This window comes from Scyliorhinus canicula, chromosome 10 (genome assembly GCF_902713615.1).
Source record: "Scyliorhinus canicula chromosome 10, sScyCan1.1, whole genome shotgun sequence".
In the NCBI taxonomy this organism is placed as follows: domain Eukaryota; kingdom Metazoa; phylum Chordata; class Chondrichthyes; order Carcharhiniformes; family Scyliorhinidae; genus Scyliorhinus; species Scyliorhinus canicula.
The window spans coordinates 139,750,704-139,770,224 of record NC_052155.1 but is presented as its reverse complement, the minus strand read 5'-3'; the positions used below and the strand labels follow the sequence as shown (position 1 = coordinate 139,770,224).

General features: G+C 40.8%; 1 protein-coding gene across 1 annotated transcript in view; it reads left to right on the top strand.

The window, feature by feature from the left end:
• Positions 1-19,521, top strand: part of taf2 (TAF2 RNA polymerase II, TATA box binding protein (TBP)-associated factor) — a gene marked incomplete at its 5' end in the record, with an annotated part of 199,598 nt that overhangs the window by 81,552 nt on the left and 98,525 nt on the right. Inside the window, 8 exon segments of the mRNA XM_038808478.1 lie at positions 2,399-2,553; positions 3,582-3,696; positions 4,026-4,135; positions 5,929-5,994; positions 6,154-6,406; positions 7,746-7,886; positions 8,964-9,074; positions 17,956-18,149. Of these exon segments, the coding sequence (XP_038664406.1) occupies positions 2,399-2,553; positions 3,582-3,696; positions 4,026-4,135; positions 5,929-5,994; positions 6,154-6,406; positions 7,746-7,886; positions 8,964-9,074; positions 17,956-18,149 (1,145 nt within the window).

The window sequence follows — 19,521 nt, the reverse complement described above, 5'->3', positions numbered from 1 at the left end:
TGATTCTCACTGCAGTTCCCATTAGAAGCATAACAGGGGTATATTAGCCTATGTCATCAGCACAAAATAGAACTCGTAACAAGTTGGCAACCGTTTTTCCACCACACACGATCTTCTTTTGACTGACGCTCAGTTCAAGCTGTTATGTAGACTCATTTCCTAACCCCTCTGTCGATTTTATTTGGCTTGAAATTAAAAATCTGGATATTTTCTAAGTCAGTTAAAATTAAAAATGGATACATTGAAAAATCAACTACCGTTTCATAGAATTTACAGTGTGAAAGGAGGCCATTCGGCCCATCTAGTCTGCACCAGCTCTTGGAAAGAGCACCCTACCCAAGCCCATACCTCCGCCCTATCCCCATAGCCCAGTAACCTCACCTAACACTAAGGGCAATTTTGGACACTAAGGGCAATTTATCAAGGCCAATCCACCTAACCTGCACATCTTTGGACTGTGGGAGGAAACCGGAGCACCCGGAGGAACCCCACGCGCACACAGGGAGAACGTGCAGACTCCGCACAGACAGTGACCCAAGCCGGGAATCGAACCTGGGACCCTGGAGCTGTGAAGCAATTGTGCTAACCACAATGCTACTGCGCTGCCCTTGTGTTTCACCACAAGCCTGTTTTTTGCTATTATACAGTTTCACCCCAGAAGTGGCTTTCAATTTTTGATTGGCTCTGTGTTTTAGGCTGCTTTTATTTCCCACAACTGTTTTTCTTTGCTGTGATGTAAATGTTGTTGCTATCTGGATCGGAAAAACAAACCCTGGATAATCTTTTAAAAAAATACATTTAGAGTACCCAATTATTATTCTTTTCCATTTAAGGGGCAATTTAGCGTGGCCAATCCACCGGACATGCAAATCTTTCGGTTGTGGGGGTGAAACCTATACAGACACGGGAAGAATATACAAGCTCCACACAGGGGCTGGGATCGAACCCGGGTTCTTGGCGCCATAAGCAGCAGTGCTAACGTTTGTGTCATCGTGCCGCCTTGGATAATCTTTGTTTCGCTATTCGTTTGCTCTTTCTCTTTGACAATCACAAGTTTCAATGACATTCTGTTTTTGAATTCTGCATGATGCAAATTTAAATAGATACCTAATAGATTTAGAATGTAAAATTAAAAATTAATTCCCCTCATGGCCTGTGCTCTTGTTACTCCCGTTGATCCCGAGGGTAGTTACGTATGAGCAATATATGCGAGCAATAAGTGTGCCCACATGCCATGATTGAATTTTTGAAAAGATCATTGCTGAACTTGTATCTTTTTTTTCAAATACAGACACACAAGTTTCGAATCTGTAGTGGAAAACATTTATTGCTGCCGACACCACAATTGTCACAACACAATAATTTATTAGTTTAGAAACTTAAACACCAGCCGAGCATAATTAAAGATCTGTACTTCAATTGCATTTACCCACTTTTGCCCCTTAACTGAAAAAATGAATTGGGTATGATTTGTCCTCGATCCATAGTGGGTGACATAAGGGGGAGACCCTCCAGACAAAGCGGCACCCCAGCCAGCTGCAAACCAAAATTGCAAAATCTTTCTTCAATCAGCAAAAAAGGCAGTAATTGTAAATTCTTGGATTGTTCTCCTTTTATCTGCTCAATAACCATGAACTTGAAATTGCATTGTGGGATATATATACAAATACAAAAAGAAACTTGAATTTTATTGTGCCTTTCACAACCTCAGGACTTCTGGATGCACTTTACTTTGAAGCATTGTTGCAGTGTAGTTACTAGGAGAAACATGGCAACAATTTTGCACATAGCAAGGTGCAGCGGTTTGATGGCCAGGTTATCTATTTTTTTAATGGTCAGTATTTATCCCTCGATCAAAAAGACATTAGCTAGCTGTTCTTCAAAATAGTGACATTCGGTCTTTTATGTCCCCTTAGAAAGCAGACAGGGCCTTGTTTTAAGGTCTCATCTAACGGGTAGCATCTCAGACAATGCAACTGTCCCTCAGTACCTCACTAGAAAGTTAACCTTGATTTTGTATGCAGATCTCTGGTGTAGGACTTGAACTTGCAACGTTTTGATTCAGCTGAGAGTGTCACCAACTGAGCCACAACTTACACAGTTAATGGTCTGAATTCCTCCTCCACTATTTTTCATATGAAGAATTAACACCTTTACTAAAATATGAGAGGAACTTCAGAAGAAAATGCTAAATAGTTATTTGTTGATATTCTTTTGGAGTAATTTAGGATCAATGTGTTTTATAAAAAAGTGAAAGCTGACTTGTCTGTCGGATCCACTCTTGCAGTAAATGAACTGCAGGCATTCCTTGACTAAAACTTGAAGCTTCCAAATGCTATGAATCTTGTAATTGCAAAGCAGTTTATTTCTGTCCAATAAAATTTGTTACCTACTTTAGGTCTTCAACAAACTGTTGAGTTTGGCCAGTACTGCTTCATCGCAGAAGTTTCAATCGCACATGTGGAGCCAGATGCTACTTTCGACCAATGGATTTTTAAAATCAATTTCAAATGTGTCTGGAAAAGATATTCAGCCTTTAATAAAGCAGTGGGTGTATCCTTTGAGATTTCTTACTAATTACTTCTGCAAAATTTGAAATGCATTTCTAATCAGAACTTCATCTCTGGGCAGCATGATTGTCCTTTTAGTTGGAGTCATAGAATTTACAGTGCAGAAGGAGGACATTTGGCCCATCGAGCCTGCACTGGCCCTTGGAAAGAACACTAAGCCCACACCTGTCCCTGTGACCCAGTAACCCCACCTAACATTTTTGAACAAAGGGCAATTTAGCATGGCAAATCCACCTAACCGGCACATCTTTGGACTGTGGGAGGGAACTGGAGCACCTGGAGGGAAACCCATGCAGACATAGAACATAGAACAGTACAGCACAGAACAGGCCCTTCGGCCCTCAATGTTGTGCCGAGCCATGATCACCCTACTCAAACCCACATATCCACCCTATACCTGTAACCCAACAACCCCCCCTTAACCTTACTTTTATTAGGACACTACGGGCAATTTAGCATGGCCAATCCACCTAACCCGCACATCTTTGGACTGTGGGAGGAAACCAGAGCACCCGGAGGAAACCCACGCATACAGGGGGAGGACGTGCAGACGCCACACAGACAGTGACCCAGCCGGGAATCGAACCTGGGACCCTGGAGCTGTGAAGCATTTATGCTAACCACCATGCTACCCTGCTGCCCTAAACATGGGGAGAAGATGCAAACTCCGCACAGTCAGTGGCCCAGTGCTGGAATTGAACCTGGGATCCTGGAGCAATGAAAAAACAGTGCTGACCACTGTGCTACCCTTTTAGTACGCAAGTAATTTAAAACCATTTATTCCAGATACTTGTACAAAACACAAATCTATAAAAAAGAAGAAAAAATACAAACCCATAGTTCTTCCCCTCAACTCTACTGAAATTTTCTAGAGTTGCGAAATGTATGCCATTAATTCAGAAGTAGGCATTGTACATTAAACTCCTGTATTTTTTCTTGTTTTCACAAAAAAAAGTCAAGTTCAATTTAAATGTTCAATTCACAAAAATAACCTTAAATCATATGCTGTAGAGATCAGAGTGGTGTAGTGAAGTTCTTCGGCAGCTTTGCATTTAATAGGAAAAGAAACATCTTGGAGCTGGAACTGAAGCAAGATTATACTTCTTTGGGAACCCAGAAATATGTGGTAAGGACCACCTGATCTCAATTTTGTGCATGAAAAACACAGTCCAGATTGCCATCCAGGAGTATTAATAATGCATATTCCCAATTGAAACAGTTAGAGTTATAGACTGAGGGACCTACTGATGTATATGTGAGACTTAATGGATGTCTTTGAAGTGAACCATTGATAGTGCATCTCAAAATGCATATTCGGATCATCTTCATAAGTGAGGGAAATTCAAACATTTTAAAACAATTTATTTATTTAACTTTGAAAATATTATCTATTACCTTGAGGAATTGTTTAATTGCGCATCTATTTTTATATTTAAAGTTCTCCACCTTTTTCAGGGACCACTGAAAGTGACAGTGCAGGAACTAGATGGCTCATTCAACCACACTCTACAAATTGAAGAAAACAGCCTTAAACATGATATTCCTTGCCATTCAAAGAGCAGACGGTAGGTGTGAGTAGCTTGAGAGATCAGATTTCAAGGAGTTATCCCAAATAAAATAGAGTTAAAATTCATGGACAGTGTAACTGTTTCATTTTCAACACAGGAAAGAGGCCAAAAGTTGTATGTTTGCACGGGTCATGAAAGTTCTTCCATGATTGTGAGAACATCCAGAATTAACAAGATTATGACAGCCTTTGCACTAGTATAGTATATTAGTAAAATGGCCAGTGGTGTCATTTCTGTTTGTTATATAAGCTGATTATTGATTTTTTAAAAAACATTGAATCAGGCTAATACGCTGCCAATTTTTCTCTAATGAGTTATCTTTCACACTGTAAAATAGATGAAAGATAATGCACTAATACGCAACATGAGGGGTCGGGTGATACGGGGGAAACAAGCAGGGGAGGAGAGAGGGGTATGGTATGGAGAGATGAGATCTCATTGGAGTGAAACAAGAAGGGATGGATGTCACAGGAGGACAATGGGGATTGACATGGGAGAGGTTTGGGACATCACGAGTGAGTTTGAATTAGGGTGGGATGGAATTGGGATGATTAAGGATGAAAGGAATTGGATCCATGGGATAGTATGAGAAGAATTGAATGGCATCTGATGCAGATTAAAGATGTACTGTTGCAATAAGGATACTAATTTCACTGAATATTGAGTCCTTGTAAACTTAAAATTATTTGTTAAGATATTGAATTTATGCATTGTTTTCTATTTTTAATACTTATTGCAAGGCAATTATAAGTAGGGTAGGAATGCTGAGCTGTTTGAAGTAAGCTGGTGATTCAGGATGTGAGGCACTGAGAAGTCTGATTATTATGTTCTTGCATGCATAAATTTGTTTTTACTAATAAATGTTGAAGAACAATTGTTCAGTTCATTCATGAACTGCAATAAACATTCTTCCGCACATGCCGGTGAAGAATTTGCTTCCTAAATTGTGGATACTAGGGGAATAGTCTTTCAAATGTTTGGTATTATTTGGCTATTTGATATGTTGTCCATTCCATCATTGTGTGCCTTCCAAAGTTTTTGTTGCAGTTGCAACCTAATGAAGTCATCATTATCAGTTTTCTTTGTCTTGCTTGATGAAAACCTTCATTGTCTGGGCCGGCCTGTTATCAATTCAGTCAGGAATAGTGCTTGGTTTCAGGATTTCTTGTTTTCCTTGTAAATTCTTGGCAAGTGGCACAGTGGCAAGTACACACATAAGTATTTGCATTTTCTGCAGATGTACATTAATGAGAATAATTCAGCCTCTCCAGTCTGCTGTACGATTCTCATTATGGTTGATCTGTTCCTCAAATACATTTACCTGCTTTGGCTCTGCATCTTTTATCTAACAACTTATCAATTTGAAAGCTCAAATTATCCCAGAATCCACAGGTAGTTGCAGTTTCAACCCTAACCCTAAGGCCAAAATAAACCCTGAGTCAGTCAAACACATGGTAGGACATTATCCTAATATTTTTCTCTTGTGCAATGCCAAATGCAATCAAAAATCATGATCACAAATTATTTTACGTGATGAACTCATGATACTGTAATCCTCAGTTTTTTTTATGTAACAGTTCATTGCCATCAAGAGGTCCACATAGTTACAACTGCAATCTTAATCAGATTTTCCAATAATATTAGTAGATCTTGGTAATTAAAAATCATATTTAGTATAGGTACATGGATGATATTTGAAATGAAAATGTTTTCAAAGTAAGAAATATAAGATAATTTCTTAGCATTGACCTGTTCATTGTTTTAAGTGGAAGTCTTTTCTTCCTATTCAGAAATAAGAAAAAGAAAATCCCACTGTTGAATGGCGAAGAAGTGGACATGGATCTTTCTGCAATGGAGTATGTCTTTTTCATTTCACTAAAATAACTTTTATGATTGAAATTGCTAACGTTTACGGCACCTTTTGTTATTTGCGGAAATCGTTGAACAAACAATATGGCCATTTTCATGCTTGAGTAAATTCTATTAAAATAAATACTTGATTTATGTTTTTACAGTGCCGATTCACCTTTACTGTGGATAAGGATAGATCCGGACATGTCTGTTTTGAGAAAGGTGGAATTTGAGCAGGCTGATTTCATGTGGCAGTACCAGCTCCGCTTTGAGAGGGATGTGGTTGCACAGGAAGAATCAATTCATGCTTTAGAGAAGTTTCCTACGCCAGCATCTCGGCTAGCACTAACAGATATCTTGGAACAAGAACAGTGTTTTTACAAAGTCAGAATGCATGCCTGCTTCCGCTTAGCAAAGGTGAGCTGTGATGGAATTCTGCAACTGATCATAAAATATGATTTATTGAGAGGATTGCTGAGGGATGGGGTCCTTTGGAAACAGATTATGCTTCAAAAGTGCTACGTTGCTCATAAAGCTTTTAGATATGCCCTGAGGCTGGGAAAGGCATTATGTACATCAAAGTTCCTTTTCCTTCCTTCGCATGAGAATGTCCGTGGTAGAGCACGTAGGTTTAATGCTGTGATAATTTCTGGTGATATTTCTAAAACAATTGAGATATTTCTGAACTGAACTAGCTGAATAAAAAGCGCAGGTCAGAGGGTAGGAATCATGTGGCGAGTAACTCACTTCCCTGATTCCCCAAAGCATGTTCCCTATTACAACACACAAGTCAGCAGTGTGATGGAATACCCTCCACTTGGCTGGATGAATACAGCTCCAAAAACACTCCAGAAGCTTGACTCCATCCAGGACAAAGCAGCTAGCTTGATTGACACCCCATCCACAAATATTGATTCTCTCCCACCACTGACACATAGCGGCAGCAGTGATTACATCTACTAGATGCACTGCAGAAAATCACAAAGACTCCTTAGATAGCATTTTCCAAACTCGTCCATCAGAAGGACAAGGACGGCAGACTCATAAGAACACCGCCACCTGGAAGTTCCCTTCTAAGCCATTTATCGTCCTGACTTGAAAATATATTGCCGTCCCATCAGTGTCGCTGGGTCAAAATCCTGGAACTCCCTCCCTAAGAGCACTGTGAGAGTACCACATGGACTCAGCGGTTCAAGAATGCAACTTGTCACCATCTTCTCGAGGGCAGTTTAGATGTTTTACTGCATTAATCTGCTATATAATGCAAGTTGCTGGTAATCTGGGATGCTTTTTAATTTCGATACTTGATTCATCTTGTTAGCGTGAAGTGCCCACCGTGTGAGAATTTTGGCCTGACAGGAACTGGACTCCTCCCCCAGCCCTGGTATGGTATTTGGCAAATTACTTGGTTCAGACCTCAAACTAAATCTGGTACAGCACTATTTCAAGGTATAGGTGCCCATCAGAGTTCAGTGTATGGACCACACTATGATCTGCTCAATCATCAAATGTGGCGATTGCAATGTCTGTTTTTTACTTTTAATACCTTGCAGATCTGGAACTATCAAAATCATTCCACAGGTCTGTCAAAGCAGTGCAGATTGAAGTAGTGCCTGTCTTCAACTGATAAATAGTTAAACCATACAGACAAATCCATTATTCAGTCAGTCAGCCAGGTTTTCAGTCAGTGATTGGGATAGTAGAATTCTTATTTGCACGTAGGTTATTGAAGTGTATTGTGTCTGGAATTCTTCAGATTGCAAATGCCATGGTGAACACTTGGACAGGTCCACCAGCCATGAAATCGCTCTTCACACGAATGTTCTGCTGTAAGAGCTGTTCAAATATTGTCAAGACCAACAATTTCATGAACTTTCAAAGCTACTTTCTACAAAAGGTAACATTTTTCATGATATTGCAGAGGAAATTAAGACATTTGTGTTCAGGTAGTGAAGTGTTAGAGGAGGCAGTTCCATTAAATAAAGCATTCTTAAGATTGCATTGTGAAATCTCCGTGACCCTTTCATCTTTCTTTTTGTCTGCCAAATTCTATCTTGGACTATAAGGACTTAGTTCTGTAATGGGAGAACAACCAGAATGATATTCCATTGTTGTGTGGATAGACTTGAACACCGCTTTAAAAAAAATACTTTAAAAATGTTTTATTCCATTGCTCACCTTGTATAATTCAGTGGTCAAGGCAGATAGACTTTTATTTTGCAAAATCTGATAAATGATCAGCTCCAGAAGCTGTGGAATAGCAAAATGATGTTCTTCAGTATATTTTTCTGTGTTGCTTTCTCCTCCTTTCTGCTGTGTGAGAAATGCTGACCCAAACCGAAATATCAGTATGATACAATGGATTATGGAGACAAGTTCTTCTGCAGAATTTGAGCATTTAATCAAGGTTGAAACTTGAAGATGTGCTGCATTGTCAAGAATATTGGTTTCTGGATGATATGATTAAACTAAGGCACCATTTCCCTGTTCAGGTGGGAAGGCACTATTTGAAGAAGAGTTGAATTTCTTTGTATTTTGGCAACCATTAATCCTTTGGGCAACCTCACCAAAACAAATTAGCCACAATTTGTGACAAATTATTTTGTGCAACTTGGGGGTTGCCTATTTACGTACAAAGACTGACTACACTTCAGAAGTAATTAATTGATGGTGGAACTGAGGGTGTGAAAGTTGTTTTTGTCTGAAATCTACATATCTTCAAATTACTAATTGATATTTAAATTGTTAATGGGTTCTAGTAAGAAAAGGTGACTATGGCATTTTTTGTAGCTTCGATGTTAATTTCATTTTTCTAAGCACATTTATTGCTCTCTATATTAAACAAAATGAAATTGCACAGTATATTATAATTCGTTATTTAAGGGGTAATTAGTTTCCGATAGCTAGTAATTTGTCACATTTTAGAAAAATATATACTTATGAAAGTTACCAATGCATTTGACCTATTTCACAGACTATGCCTGTTGCTATGGCATTGCTGCGGGATATCCATAACCAGTGTCCCAAAGAAGTATTGGCCTTTATTTTGGACCTCATTAAGTATAATGACAACAGAAAGAATAAGGTATGCATTTTCTAAGCTTTCGTTTTTCATTCATTCGTGAGAAGTGGGTGTTCCCAGCAAGGCGAGCATTTGTTGCTCAAATTTAATTGCTCATGAGAAAATCGTGGCCTCCATAAACCACTGCGCGCGCACACTGCTGTTAGGTAGGGAATTCTGGATCTTTAACACAGTGATGGGTCAGCATTATACTGTAGTTCTATTCCCGGGTGGTGTATGACTCGAAAAACTTGCTGGTGGTGTCCTGTGGCTCTTGTCCTTACCATTTAAGATGCCCTGCTGAGTAACTGCAGTACATCTTGATGATACGTAATGCAGCCATGGTGCGCTACTGATGGAAGTGATGAGTGTTCAAGATAATGGATGGGGCGCCAATGAAGTGGAATGTTTTATCTTGGATGGTATCGGGCTTCTTGATTGTTGTAGGAGCTGCACCCACCTAGACAAGTGGAGAGCATTCCATCACACTCCTAACTTGTGCCTTATAGATGGTGTATAGGCTTTGGGGTGTCCGGAGTAAAGTTACTGGCTGCAGACTACCCAGCTTCTGACATGCTCTGAGCCACAGTTTTATATGGCTGATTCAGTTCAGTTTCTAGTTAATGCAAAATACGCTATCATTAAAATTGCTAGTCCATGTTTCTTTTGGAACATTGGATAGACTCGTGGTAGGTGTATACCTATATCTAAAAACAACAAAAAGTCCAATTTAGTAACATAATTTGATAATTGGTCTGAACCAGTACCTATTCAGTCTCTATTGACAGTCAGTTTATGTTTTTATTGGGTTTATAGTTTTTTAACAGATCCTTTGGGGATAATGTTGAAAATGTGATTAAACAGTTGCTATTTTCACAATCTGACTTGGACATATTTCAGTGACATATATACATTTTAATCTATAAAAAAAAAAAATTAGTGTCCAGCTCATGTGTGCACTTGATCATCCCTGCCTGGAAAGAAAGGTGACTAGTGGTGTTCCACAGGGATCCATGCTCGGACCACTGTTGTTTGTGATATACATAAATGATCTGGACGAAGGTATAGGTGGTCTGATTAGCAAGTTTGCAGATGATACTAAGATTGGTGGAGTTGCAGATAGCGAGGAGGACTGTCAGAGAATACAGCAAAATATAGATAGATTGGAGAATTGGCAGATGGAGTTCAATCCAGGCAAATGCGAGGTGATGCATTTTGGAAGATCTAATTCAAGAGCGGACTATATGGTCAATGGAAGAGTCCTGGGGAAAATTTATGAAATTGATGTACAGAGATATCTCGGAGAGTTCAGGTCCATTGTACCCTGAAGGTGACAACGCAGTTCGATAGAGTGGTCAAGAAGGCATACAGCATGCTTGCCTTCATCGGACGGGGTATTGAGTACAAGACTTGGCAGGTCATGTTGCAGTTGTATAGGACTTTGATTTGGCCACAATTGGAATAGTGCGTGCAGTTCTGGTTGCCACATTACCAGAAGGATGTGGATGCTTCAGAGAGGGTGCAGAGGAGGTTCACCAGGATGTTGCCTGGTATGGAGGGTGCTAGCTATGAAGAAAGTTTGAGTAGATTAGGATTGTTTTCGTTGGAAAGACAGAGGTTGAGGGGGGACCTGATTGAGGTCTACAAAATTATGAGAGGTATGGACAGGGTGGATAGCAACAAGCTTTTTCCAAGAGTGGGGGTGTCAATTACAAGGGGTCACAATTTCAAGGTGAGAGGGGGAAAGTTTAAGGGAGATGTGCGTGGAAAGTTTTTTACGCAGAGGGTGATGGGTGCCTGGAACGCTTTGCCAGCGGAGGTGGTAGAGGCGGGCACGATAGCATCATTTAAGATGCATCTGGACAGATATCTGAACGGGCGGGGAACAGAGGGAAGTACATCCTTGGAAAATAGGCGACAGGCTTAGATAAAGGATCTGGATCGGCGCAGGCTGTGAGGGCCGAAGGGCCTGTTCCTGTGCTGTAATTTTCTTTGTTCTAAATATTTGCCCTTTTGTGTGAAGAGGTTCTTCCTAACTTGCAAGTCGGTGCACTAATTGTATTCTCCTGCCTTAATCTGAAGTCGTTGGGGGAAGGTGGGAAATGGGTATTGAACTTGATGATCAGCCATGATCATAATGAATGGCAGAGCAGGCTTGAAGGGCAGACTGGCATCCCCTTGCTTCTATTTTCTATGTTGACACCATACTGATATGCACATTTCATTGATGTTAATGCCATTTAATGTCAAGTGAAGTGGTTCGATTCTCACTGAGAACAGGTCATTGTCTTGATATTTGTGTGGGAGGGGGTGAGATGTTGGACTCCCAGGACCATACCCATTTTACTCTGTGCTATGCTGGCTCTAGTGAGAGAGTTTTGTCCCTGATTCCCATTGACTTCAATTTTGCAAAGGCTGCTCGATGCCACAATCAGTCAAATGCTGCCTTGATGCCAAAAAAACTCTCATGTCAACTATACAATTCCAATCTTTTGGAACCGGTTCTGGGGGGAGGTGGGACCAGTACAAACCAGACGGTCTGCACCTGGACAGGACTGGAACCGATGTCCTAGGGGTGTGTTTGCTAGAGCTGTTGGGGAGGGTTTAAACTAATGTAGCAGGGGGATGGGAACCAATGCAGGAAGTCAGAAGGCAGTAAAACAGGGACAGAAACAAAAGGCAGTAAGGGGGAATGTGTAAGGCAGAGAAGCCACAGTCAAAAATCAAAAAGGGTGACAGTACAAGGTACGGTGACTGAGGGGAGCTTAGTGAATAGGCCCAGTAATACTAAAATAAATAAAACTGGAAGTAAAAACGGAAATGGTAAGTGATGCGGCAGGTTGTTACATGAAGATATCGGTTCAACAGCAAGGAAAATTAGGAGAAAAGTTAAGAGGAAATATAACTTAGGAGAGGTTACTGATCGAGGTGTTAAGATTCAAAACAGAGGTATAAAAGCCAACATAAGTGTACTTTACCTGAATGCTCGTAGTATTCGAAATAAGGTAAATAAGTTGATGGCGCGAATCATCGTGAATGACTATGATTTAGTGGCCATTACTGAAACATGGTTAAAGGATGGTCAAGACTGGGAGTTAAATATCCGAGGGTATCAAACTATTCGGAAGGACAGAGTGGATGGTAAGGGAGGTGGTGCAGCTCTGTTATTTAAGGATGACATCCGGGCAATAGTAAGGGATGACATCGTTGCTATGGAGGATAAGGTTGAATACATTTGGGTGGATATCAGGAATAGTAAGGCGAAAAAGTCACTGATAGGAGTAGTCTATAGGCCACCAAATAGTAACATTATGGTAGGGCAGGCAATAAACAAAGAAATAACATGCATGTAGAAATGGTACAGCAGTTATCATGGGTGATTTTAACCTACATGTCCATTGGTTTAACCAGGTCGGTCAAGGCAGCCTTGAGGAGTTTATAGAATCTATCCGCGATAGTTTCCTAGAACAGTATGTAATGGAACCTACGAGGGAACAAGCGGTCCTAGATCTTGTCCTGTGTAATGACACAGGATTGATTAATGTCTCATAGTTAGGGATCCTCTCGGAAGGAGCGATCACAATATGATGGAATTTAAAATACAGATGGAGGGTGAGAAGGTAAAATCAAACACTAGTGTTTTGTGCTTAAACAAAGGAGATTACAATGGGATGGGAGAAGAGTTAGCTAAGGTAGACTGGGAGCAAAGACTTTATGGTGAAACAGTTGAGGAACAGTGGAGAACCTTCCAAGTGATTTTTCACAGTGCTCAGCAATGGTTTATACCAACAAAGAGGAAGGACGGTAGAAAGAGGGAAAATCGACCGTGAATACCTAAGCAAATGAAGGAGAGTATCAAATTGAAGGAAAAAGCATACAAAATGGCAAAGGTTAGTGGGAGACTAGAGGATTGGGAAATATTTAAGGGGCAACAGAAAGCTACTAAAAAACCTATAAAGAAGAGTAAGATAGAGTATGAGAGTAAACTTGCTCAGAATATAAAAACAGATAGTAAAAGTTTCTACAAATGTATAAAATAAAAAAGAGTGGCTAAGGTAAATATTTGTCCTTTAGAGGATGAGAAGGGAGATTTAATAATGGGAGATGAGGAAATGGCTGAGCAACTAAACAGGTTTTTTGGGTCAGTCTTCACAGTGGAAGACACAGATAACATGCCAGTGACTGATAGAAATGAGGCTATGACAGGTGAGGACCGAGATGATTGCTATCACTAAGGAGGTAGTGATGGGCAAGCTAATGGGGCTAAAGGTAGACAAGTCTTCTGGCCCTGATTGCATCCCAGAGTGCTAAAACAGATGGCTAGGGAAATTGCAAATGCACTAGTAATAATTTACCAAAATTCACTAGACTCTGGGGCGGTCCCGGCGGATTAAATATTGGCAAACGTGACACCACTTTTTAAAAAGGAGGCAGAAAGTGGGTAATTATAGGCCAGTGACCTTAGATTCCAGCATCTTCTCTACTACCGAAGTTATTATCAAGGAACAGCTGTTTAGGGGCAGCACGGTAGCATGGTGGTTAGCATTAATGCTTCACAGCTCCAGCGTCCCAGGTTCGATTCCCGGCTGGGTCACTGTCTGTGCGGAGTCTGCACGTCCTCCCCGTGTGTGCGTGGGTTTCCTCCGGGTGCTCCGGTTTCCTCCCACAGTCCAAAGATGTGCGGGTTAGGTGGATTGGCCATGCTAAATTGCCCATAGTGTCCTGAAAAAAAAAGTAAGGTTAAGGGGTGGGGGGTTGTTGGGTTACGGGTCTAGGGTGGATACGTGGGTTTGAGTAGGGTGATCATTGCTCGGCACAACATCGAGGGCCGAAGGGCCTGTTCTGTGCTGTACTGTTCTAATTCTAATTCTAACAAATAGCGAGGCATCTGGATGGAAATTGTCCCACTGGGCAGACTCAGCATGGGTTCATAAAGGGCAGGTCGTGCCTAACTAATTTAGTAGAATTTTTTGAGGGCATTACCAGTGCGGTAGATAATGGTGAGCCAATGGATGTGGTATATCTGGATTTCCAGAAAGCCTTTGACAAGGTGCCACACAAAAGGTTGCTGCATATGATAAAGAAGCATGGCATTAAGGGTAAAGTAGTAGAATGGATAGAGGATTGGTTAATTAATAGAAAGCAAAGAGTGGAGATTAATGGGTGTTTCTCAAGTTAGCAATCAGTAGCTAGTGCTGTCCCTCGGGGATCAGTGTTGGGCCCACAATTGTTCACAATTCAAAAGATGATTTGGAGTTGGGGACCAAGGGCAATGTGTCCAGGTTTTCAGACGACACTAAGATGAGTGGTAAAGCAAGAAGTGCAGAGGACACCGGAAGTCTGCAGAGGGATTTGGATAGGTTAAGTGAATGGGCTAGGGTCTGGCAGATGGAATACAATGTTGACAAATGTGAGGTTATCCATTTTGGTAGGAATAACAGCAAAAGGGATTATTATTTAAATGATAAAATATTAAAACATGCTGCTGTGTAGAGAGACCAAGGTGTGCTAGTGCATGAGTCACAGAAAGTTGGTTTACAGGTGCAACAGGTGATTAAGAAGGCAAATGGAATTTTGTCCTTCATTGCTAGAGGGATGGAGTTTAAGACTAGGGAGGTTATGCTGCAATTGTATAAGGTGTTAGTGCGGCCACACCTGGAGTATTGTGTTCAGTTTTGGTCTCCTTACCTGAGAAAGGACATACTGACGCTGGGGGGTGTCGAGAGGAGATTCACTAGGTTAATCCCAGAGCTGAAGGGGTTGGATTACAAGGAGAGATTGAGTAGACTGGGACTGTACTCTTTGGAATTTAGAAGGATGAAGGGGATGTTACATAAACATATAAAATTATGAAGGGAATAGATAGGATAGATGCGGGCAGGTTGTTTCCACTGGTGCGTGAAAGCAGAACTAGGGGGCATAACATCAAAATACGGGGAAGTAGATTTAGGACAGAGTTTAGGAGGAACTTCTTCACCCAAAGGGTTGTGCATCTATGGAATTCCTTGCCCAGTGAAGCAGTTGAGGCTCCTTCATTAAATGTTTTAAAGATAGAGTTAGATCGTTTTTTGAAGAATAAAGGGATTAATGGTTATGGTGTTCGGGCCGGAAAGTGGAGCTGAGTCCACAAAAGATCAGCCATGATCTCATTGAATGGCGGAGCAGGCTCGAGGGGCCAGTGTCCTACTCCTGCTCCTAGTTCTTATGTCCTTATGTTCTTACACACCTCATACAAACAGAGCTGATTATCTGCTTGACAGTAAGGATAGTGTGAGGGATAATATTGCAGATTGTGGTGGAAACAATTCAGCTGCTGATGGCCACAGTACCTCATGGATGCCCAGGTTTGAGCTTCCAGGTCTGTTTTGTATCTATCCTATTCAGCATTGTTGTAGCGCTACACAACATGATGGAAGATATCCGTGATCTGAAGACAGAAGTTATCATCTCCACAAGGACAGTGCAGTGGTCGCTCCTGCCAATACTATCATGGATAGATGCTTCTGCAGCAGGTGAGGGTGAGATCAAATAAGGTTATCCCTTGTGTTGGTTCTCTCACGATCTGCCGCAGACATAGCCTGGCAGCTGTCTCCTTACAGACTAGTCCAGATCTGTCAGTTGTGATGGTAGCAAGCCACTCAGGTGATAGATATTGATGATCCTCACCCAGAGTACATTTTGAAACCCTCTTGGCATCATCAGCTATAAAAGGCTGGTAGGTGGTATTCAGTCCATGTTTGACTGATTCTGTGCAACTTAGAAATTGACATTGAGGACTCCCAGACCTTCCCCTTTATGACTATACCGCTGTGCCATTACCTCTAGGATTGTGCTCCTTGGGCAGGACGTACCGAAGAATAAAAAAACATAAGAACTTGGAGCAGGAGTAGGCCATATGGCCCCTCGTGCCTTCTCCGCCATTCAGTGAGATCATGGCTGATCTTTTGTGGACTCAGCTCCACTTTCCGGCCTGAACAGCATAACCCTTAATCCCTTTATTCTTCAAAAAACTATCTATCTTTATCTTAAAAACATTTAATGAAGGAGCCTCAACTGCTTCACTGGGCAAGGAATTCCATAGATGCACAACCCTTTGGGTGAAGAAGTTCCTCCTAAACTCAATCCTAATCTACTTCCCCTTATTTTGAGGCTATGCCCCCTAGTTCTGCCTTCAACCGCCAGTGGAAACAACCTGCCCGCATCTATCCTGTCTATTCCCTTCATAATTTTATATGTTTCTGTCAGATCCCCCCTCATCCTTCTAAATTTCAACGAGTACAGTCCCAGTCTACTCAACCTCTCCTCGTAATCCAACCCCTTCAGCTCTGGGATTAACCTAATGAATCTCCTCTCCACACCCTCCAGCACCAGTACGTCCTTTCTCAGGTAAGGAGACCAAAACTGAACACAATACTCCAGGTGTGGCCTCACTAACACCTTATACAATTGCAGCATAACCGCCCTAATCTTAAACTCCATCCCTCTAGCAATGAAGGACAAAATTCCATTTGCCTTCTTAATCACCTGTTGCACCTGTAAACCAACTTTTTGCGACTCATGCACGAGCACACCCAGGTCTCTCTGCACAGCAGCATGTTTTAATATTTTATCATTTAAATAATAATCCCTTTTGCTGTTATTCCTACCAAAATGGAGAACGTCACATTTGTCAACATTGTATTCCATCTGTCAGACCCTAGCCCATTCACATAATCTATCCAAATCCCTCTGCAGACTTCCGGTATCCTCTGCACTTTTTGCTTTACCACTCATCTTAGTGTCGTCTGCAAACTTGAACACATTGCCCTTGGTCCCCAACTCCAAATCATCTATGTAAATTGTGCGCAATTGTGGGCCCAACACTGATCCCTGAGGGACATCACTAGCTACTGATTGCCAACCAGAGAAACACCCATTAATCCCTACTCTTTGCTTTCTATTAATTAACCAATCTTCTATCCATGCTACTACTTTACCCTTAATGCCATGCATCTTTAACTTATGCAGCAACCTTTTGTGTGGCACCTTGTCAAAGGCTTTCTGGAAATCCAGATATACCACATCCATTGGCTCCCTGTTATCTGGTAATGTCCTCAAAATATTCCACTAAATTAGTTAGGCACGACCTTCCCTTTATGAACTCATGGTTGATGATGGAGTGTCGTTCATGGAAACGCACATTTCAGCCAATGTGCATGTGTGCCTGGTGTTAGTTGACTGGTCTGTGGGGCAGATTTTGGTACAGATCTCCAGATGTTAGTGAGAAGGACTTCACATGATCGACTGAGCTGAGTGTACCTTTGTCTTAACCAGTGTCTAGTATGTTCCAAATGGTTTGTCCTGTTTTATTATTTCGATTTTTCCATCATGGTTAGATTCAACTGGGTTGCTTTTTTCGGACTTTTCAGAGGGCAGTTAAGAGTCAACCACATTGCTGTGAGTTGGGAGTTGCATATAGGTTAGACTGGGTGATGACGCTAGGTTTCCTTTACTGAAGGACATTATTAAATGAAATGGGTTTTTACAACATTTGGTAGCTGATCACCATTACTGCAGGAAGCTTTTTATTCCATATTTATTAACGGAAAAATTCCTGCGTGCTATGGTGCGATTTGAAATTGGTTCTTTGAATTGTAACAGTGCTACCATTTCTTTCTAAATCTTTGTGTTAGGATTCTAAGATCGTGGCTTGAAAAAACCTCAATCTGTTTCTGAGAAATGTATTTTTGATTAATGTTGAGAAAAAAAATCAAATATTCTCCAAGAATTATTTTGAAGACTAGATGTTTTCAACTTTAAAATCAGTTGGATCTTGAACAAAAAAAAGTCCTTTGGTGGTAGGACTCTTGTGTCTTTGCACTTGGTTTATTTAAATCATTGCTTTTAATAATCTTTCTGCTCTTAGTTTTCAGACAACTATTATCGTGCTGAACTTATAGATGCACTTGCAAACTCAGTGACACCTGCAATTAGCATCAATAATGAGGTTCGAACATTGGATAACCTCAATCCTGATGTTCGTCTAATTCTGGAAGAGATCACCAGATTTCTAAACATGGAGAAGCTACTTCCGAGTTACAGAAATACAATAACTGTCAGGTACTACTCGATGAGTATTTACAAGTTACAAGTCCAAATTGACAGCATGTCAAGTGAGTGTGAGTCTTGTTCCAATATTTTAAGGTTCAGCAGTTGTGACTTAATGAAAACTCTACTTGCCTCTGCCATTGAAGGTGGGCGGAACTAATGTTTTCACTGTTGTTTAATTAGCCTGTCAACAATATATCTCCAAAATCTAATGAACATATTTCACCCAAACTTGGTATACAGGTAGATATGGCCTAAGGTAGAACTAATTTGTTTTTGCCGAAGATATGGAACTGGATCTTGGAATTTTTAAAAGAGTCCGTTGACATTGAGAGACTTTATTTTTCGAATATTGTTGGTTGTTTTAGAATGGTGATTGTTTTACAATGTTGTAGATTGTTTCAGCTACTGTGATGGAATTTGTCAGTGATGTAAAAATGTGAGCAGAGTTTTCAGAACAGTTGATGGATGTGGATAGATCTGAAACCTCCTCAGCGAGATGGAAGTTTTAAATAAAATTCATAATGTTCTTTGTTTTAACTTTTTAATTAAAATAGATAATTAGTTTGAGTATCCCAATTATTTTTTTTTTCAATTAAGGGGCATGGCCAATCCACCTATCCTGCACATCTTTGGGCTGGGGGGGTGAGACCCATGCAGACACGGGGAGAATGTGCAAACTCCGCATGGACAGTGACCCGAGGCTGGAATCGAACCTGGGTCCTCAACGCCATGAGGCAGCAGTGCTAACCATTGCACCTCCATGCTGCCCCTCTGGAGTGCCATCTTAGACCACTTGGTGCCATTATCTTGGTTGAGGAGCCGTGACGATTTAAAATTGTTACTATTAAAGTGGAGAGAATTCAAAGAAATGTCTTTACGTGGAGTTTAATTGGAGTGCAGAATACACAGGAATTGGTTGAAGAAGAGAGCCGCACAGGAAATTTATTATTTTCAGCTTTATAGTTAGAGCATCGATCAGATACAGAAAGGCCTCCAGAAAGACCTGTGTGATTGTAATGACACTGAGTTAACACAGCGTGGCAGAGATATGCACTCTGCTGAGTATCCTCTTGTTATTCATTATTTTATTTCCTTTGTAATTTAAGCAGAATTATCAGTTGACTATTTTCTAATTTTTTTATTCCTGTGCAATGGGATTAAATGAGAAATCCATAAAGGCTATTGCACAGTGAGTGTTGTGGCGACCGTATTTCAATAACCACATTTATCTCGAAATTCTCAAATTCAGCTAAAGAAAGGAAAATGAGGATCTGAGAATAATTAAAGCTTTGCATTATTGAAACATTTGGCCCTTCATGCCTGTTCTGCCATTCATTATGATTATGGTTCATCATCTAACTCAGTAACCAGTTCCCGCTTT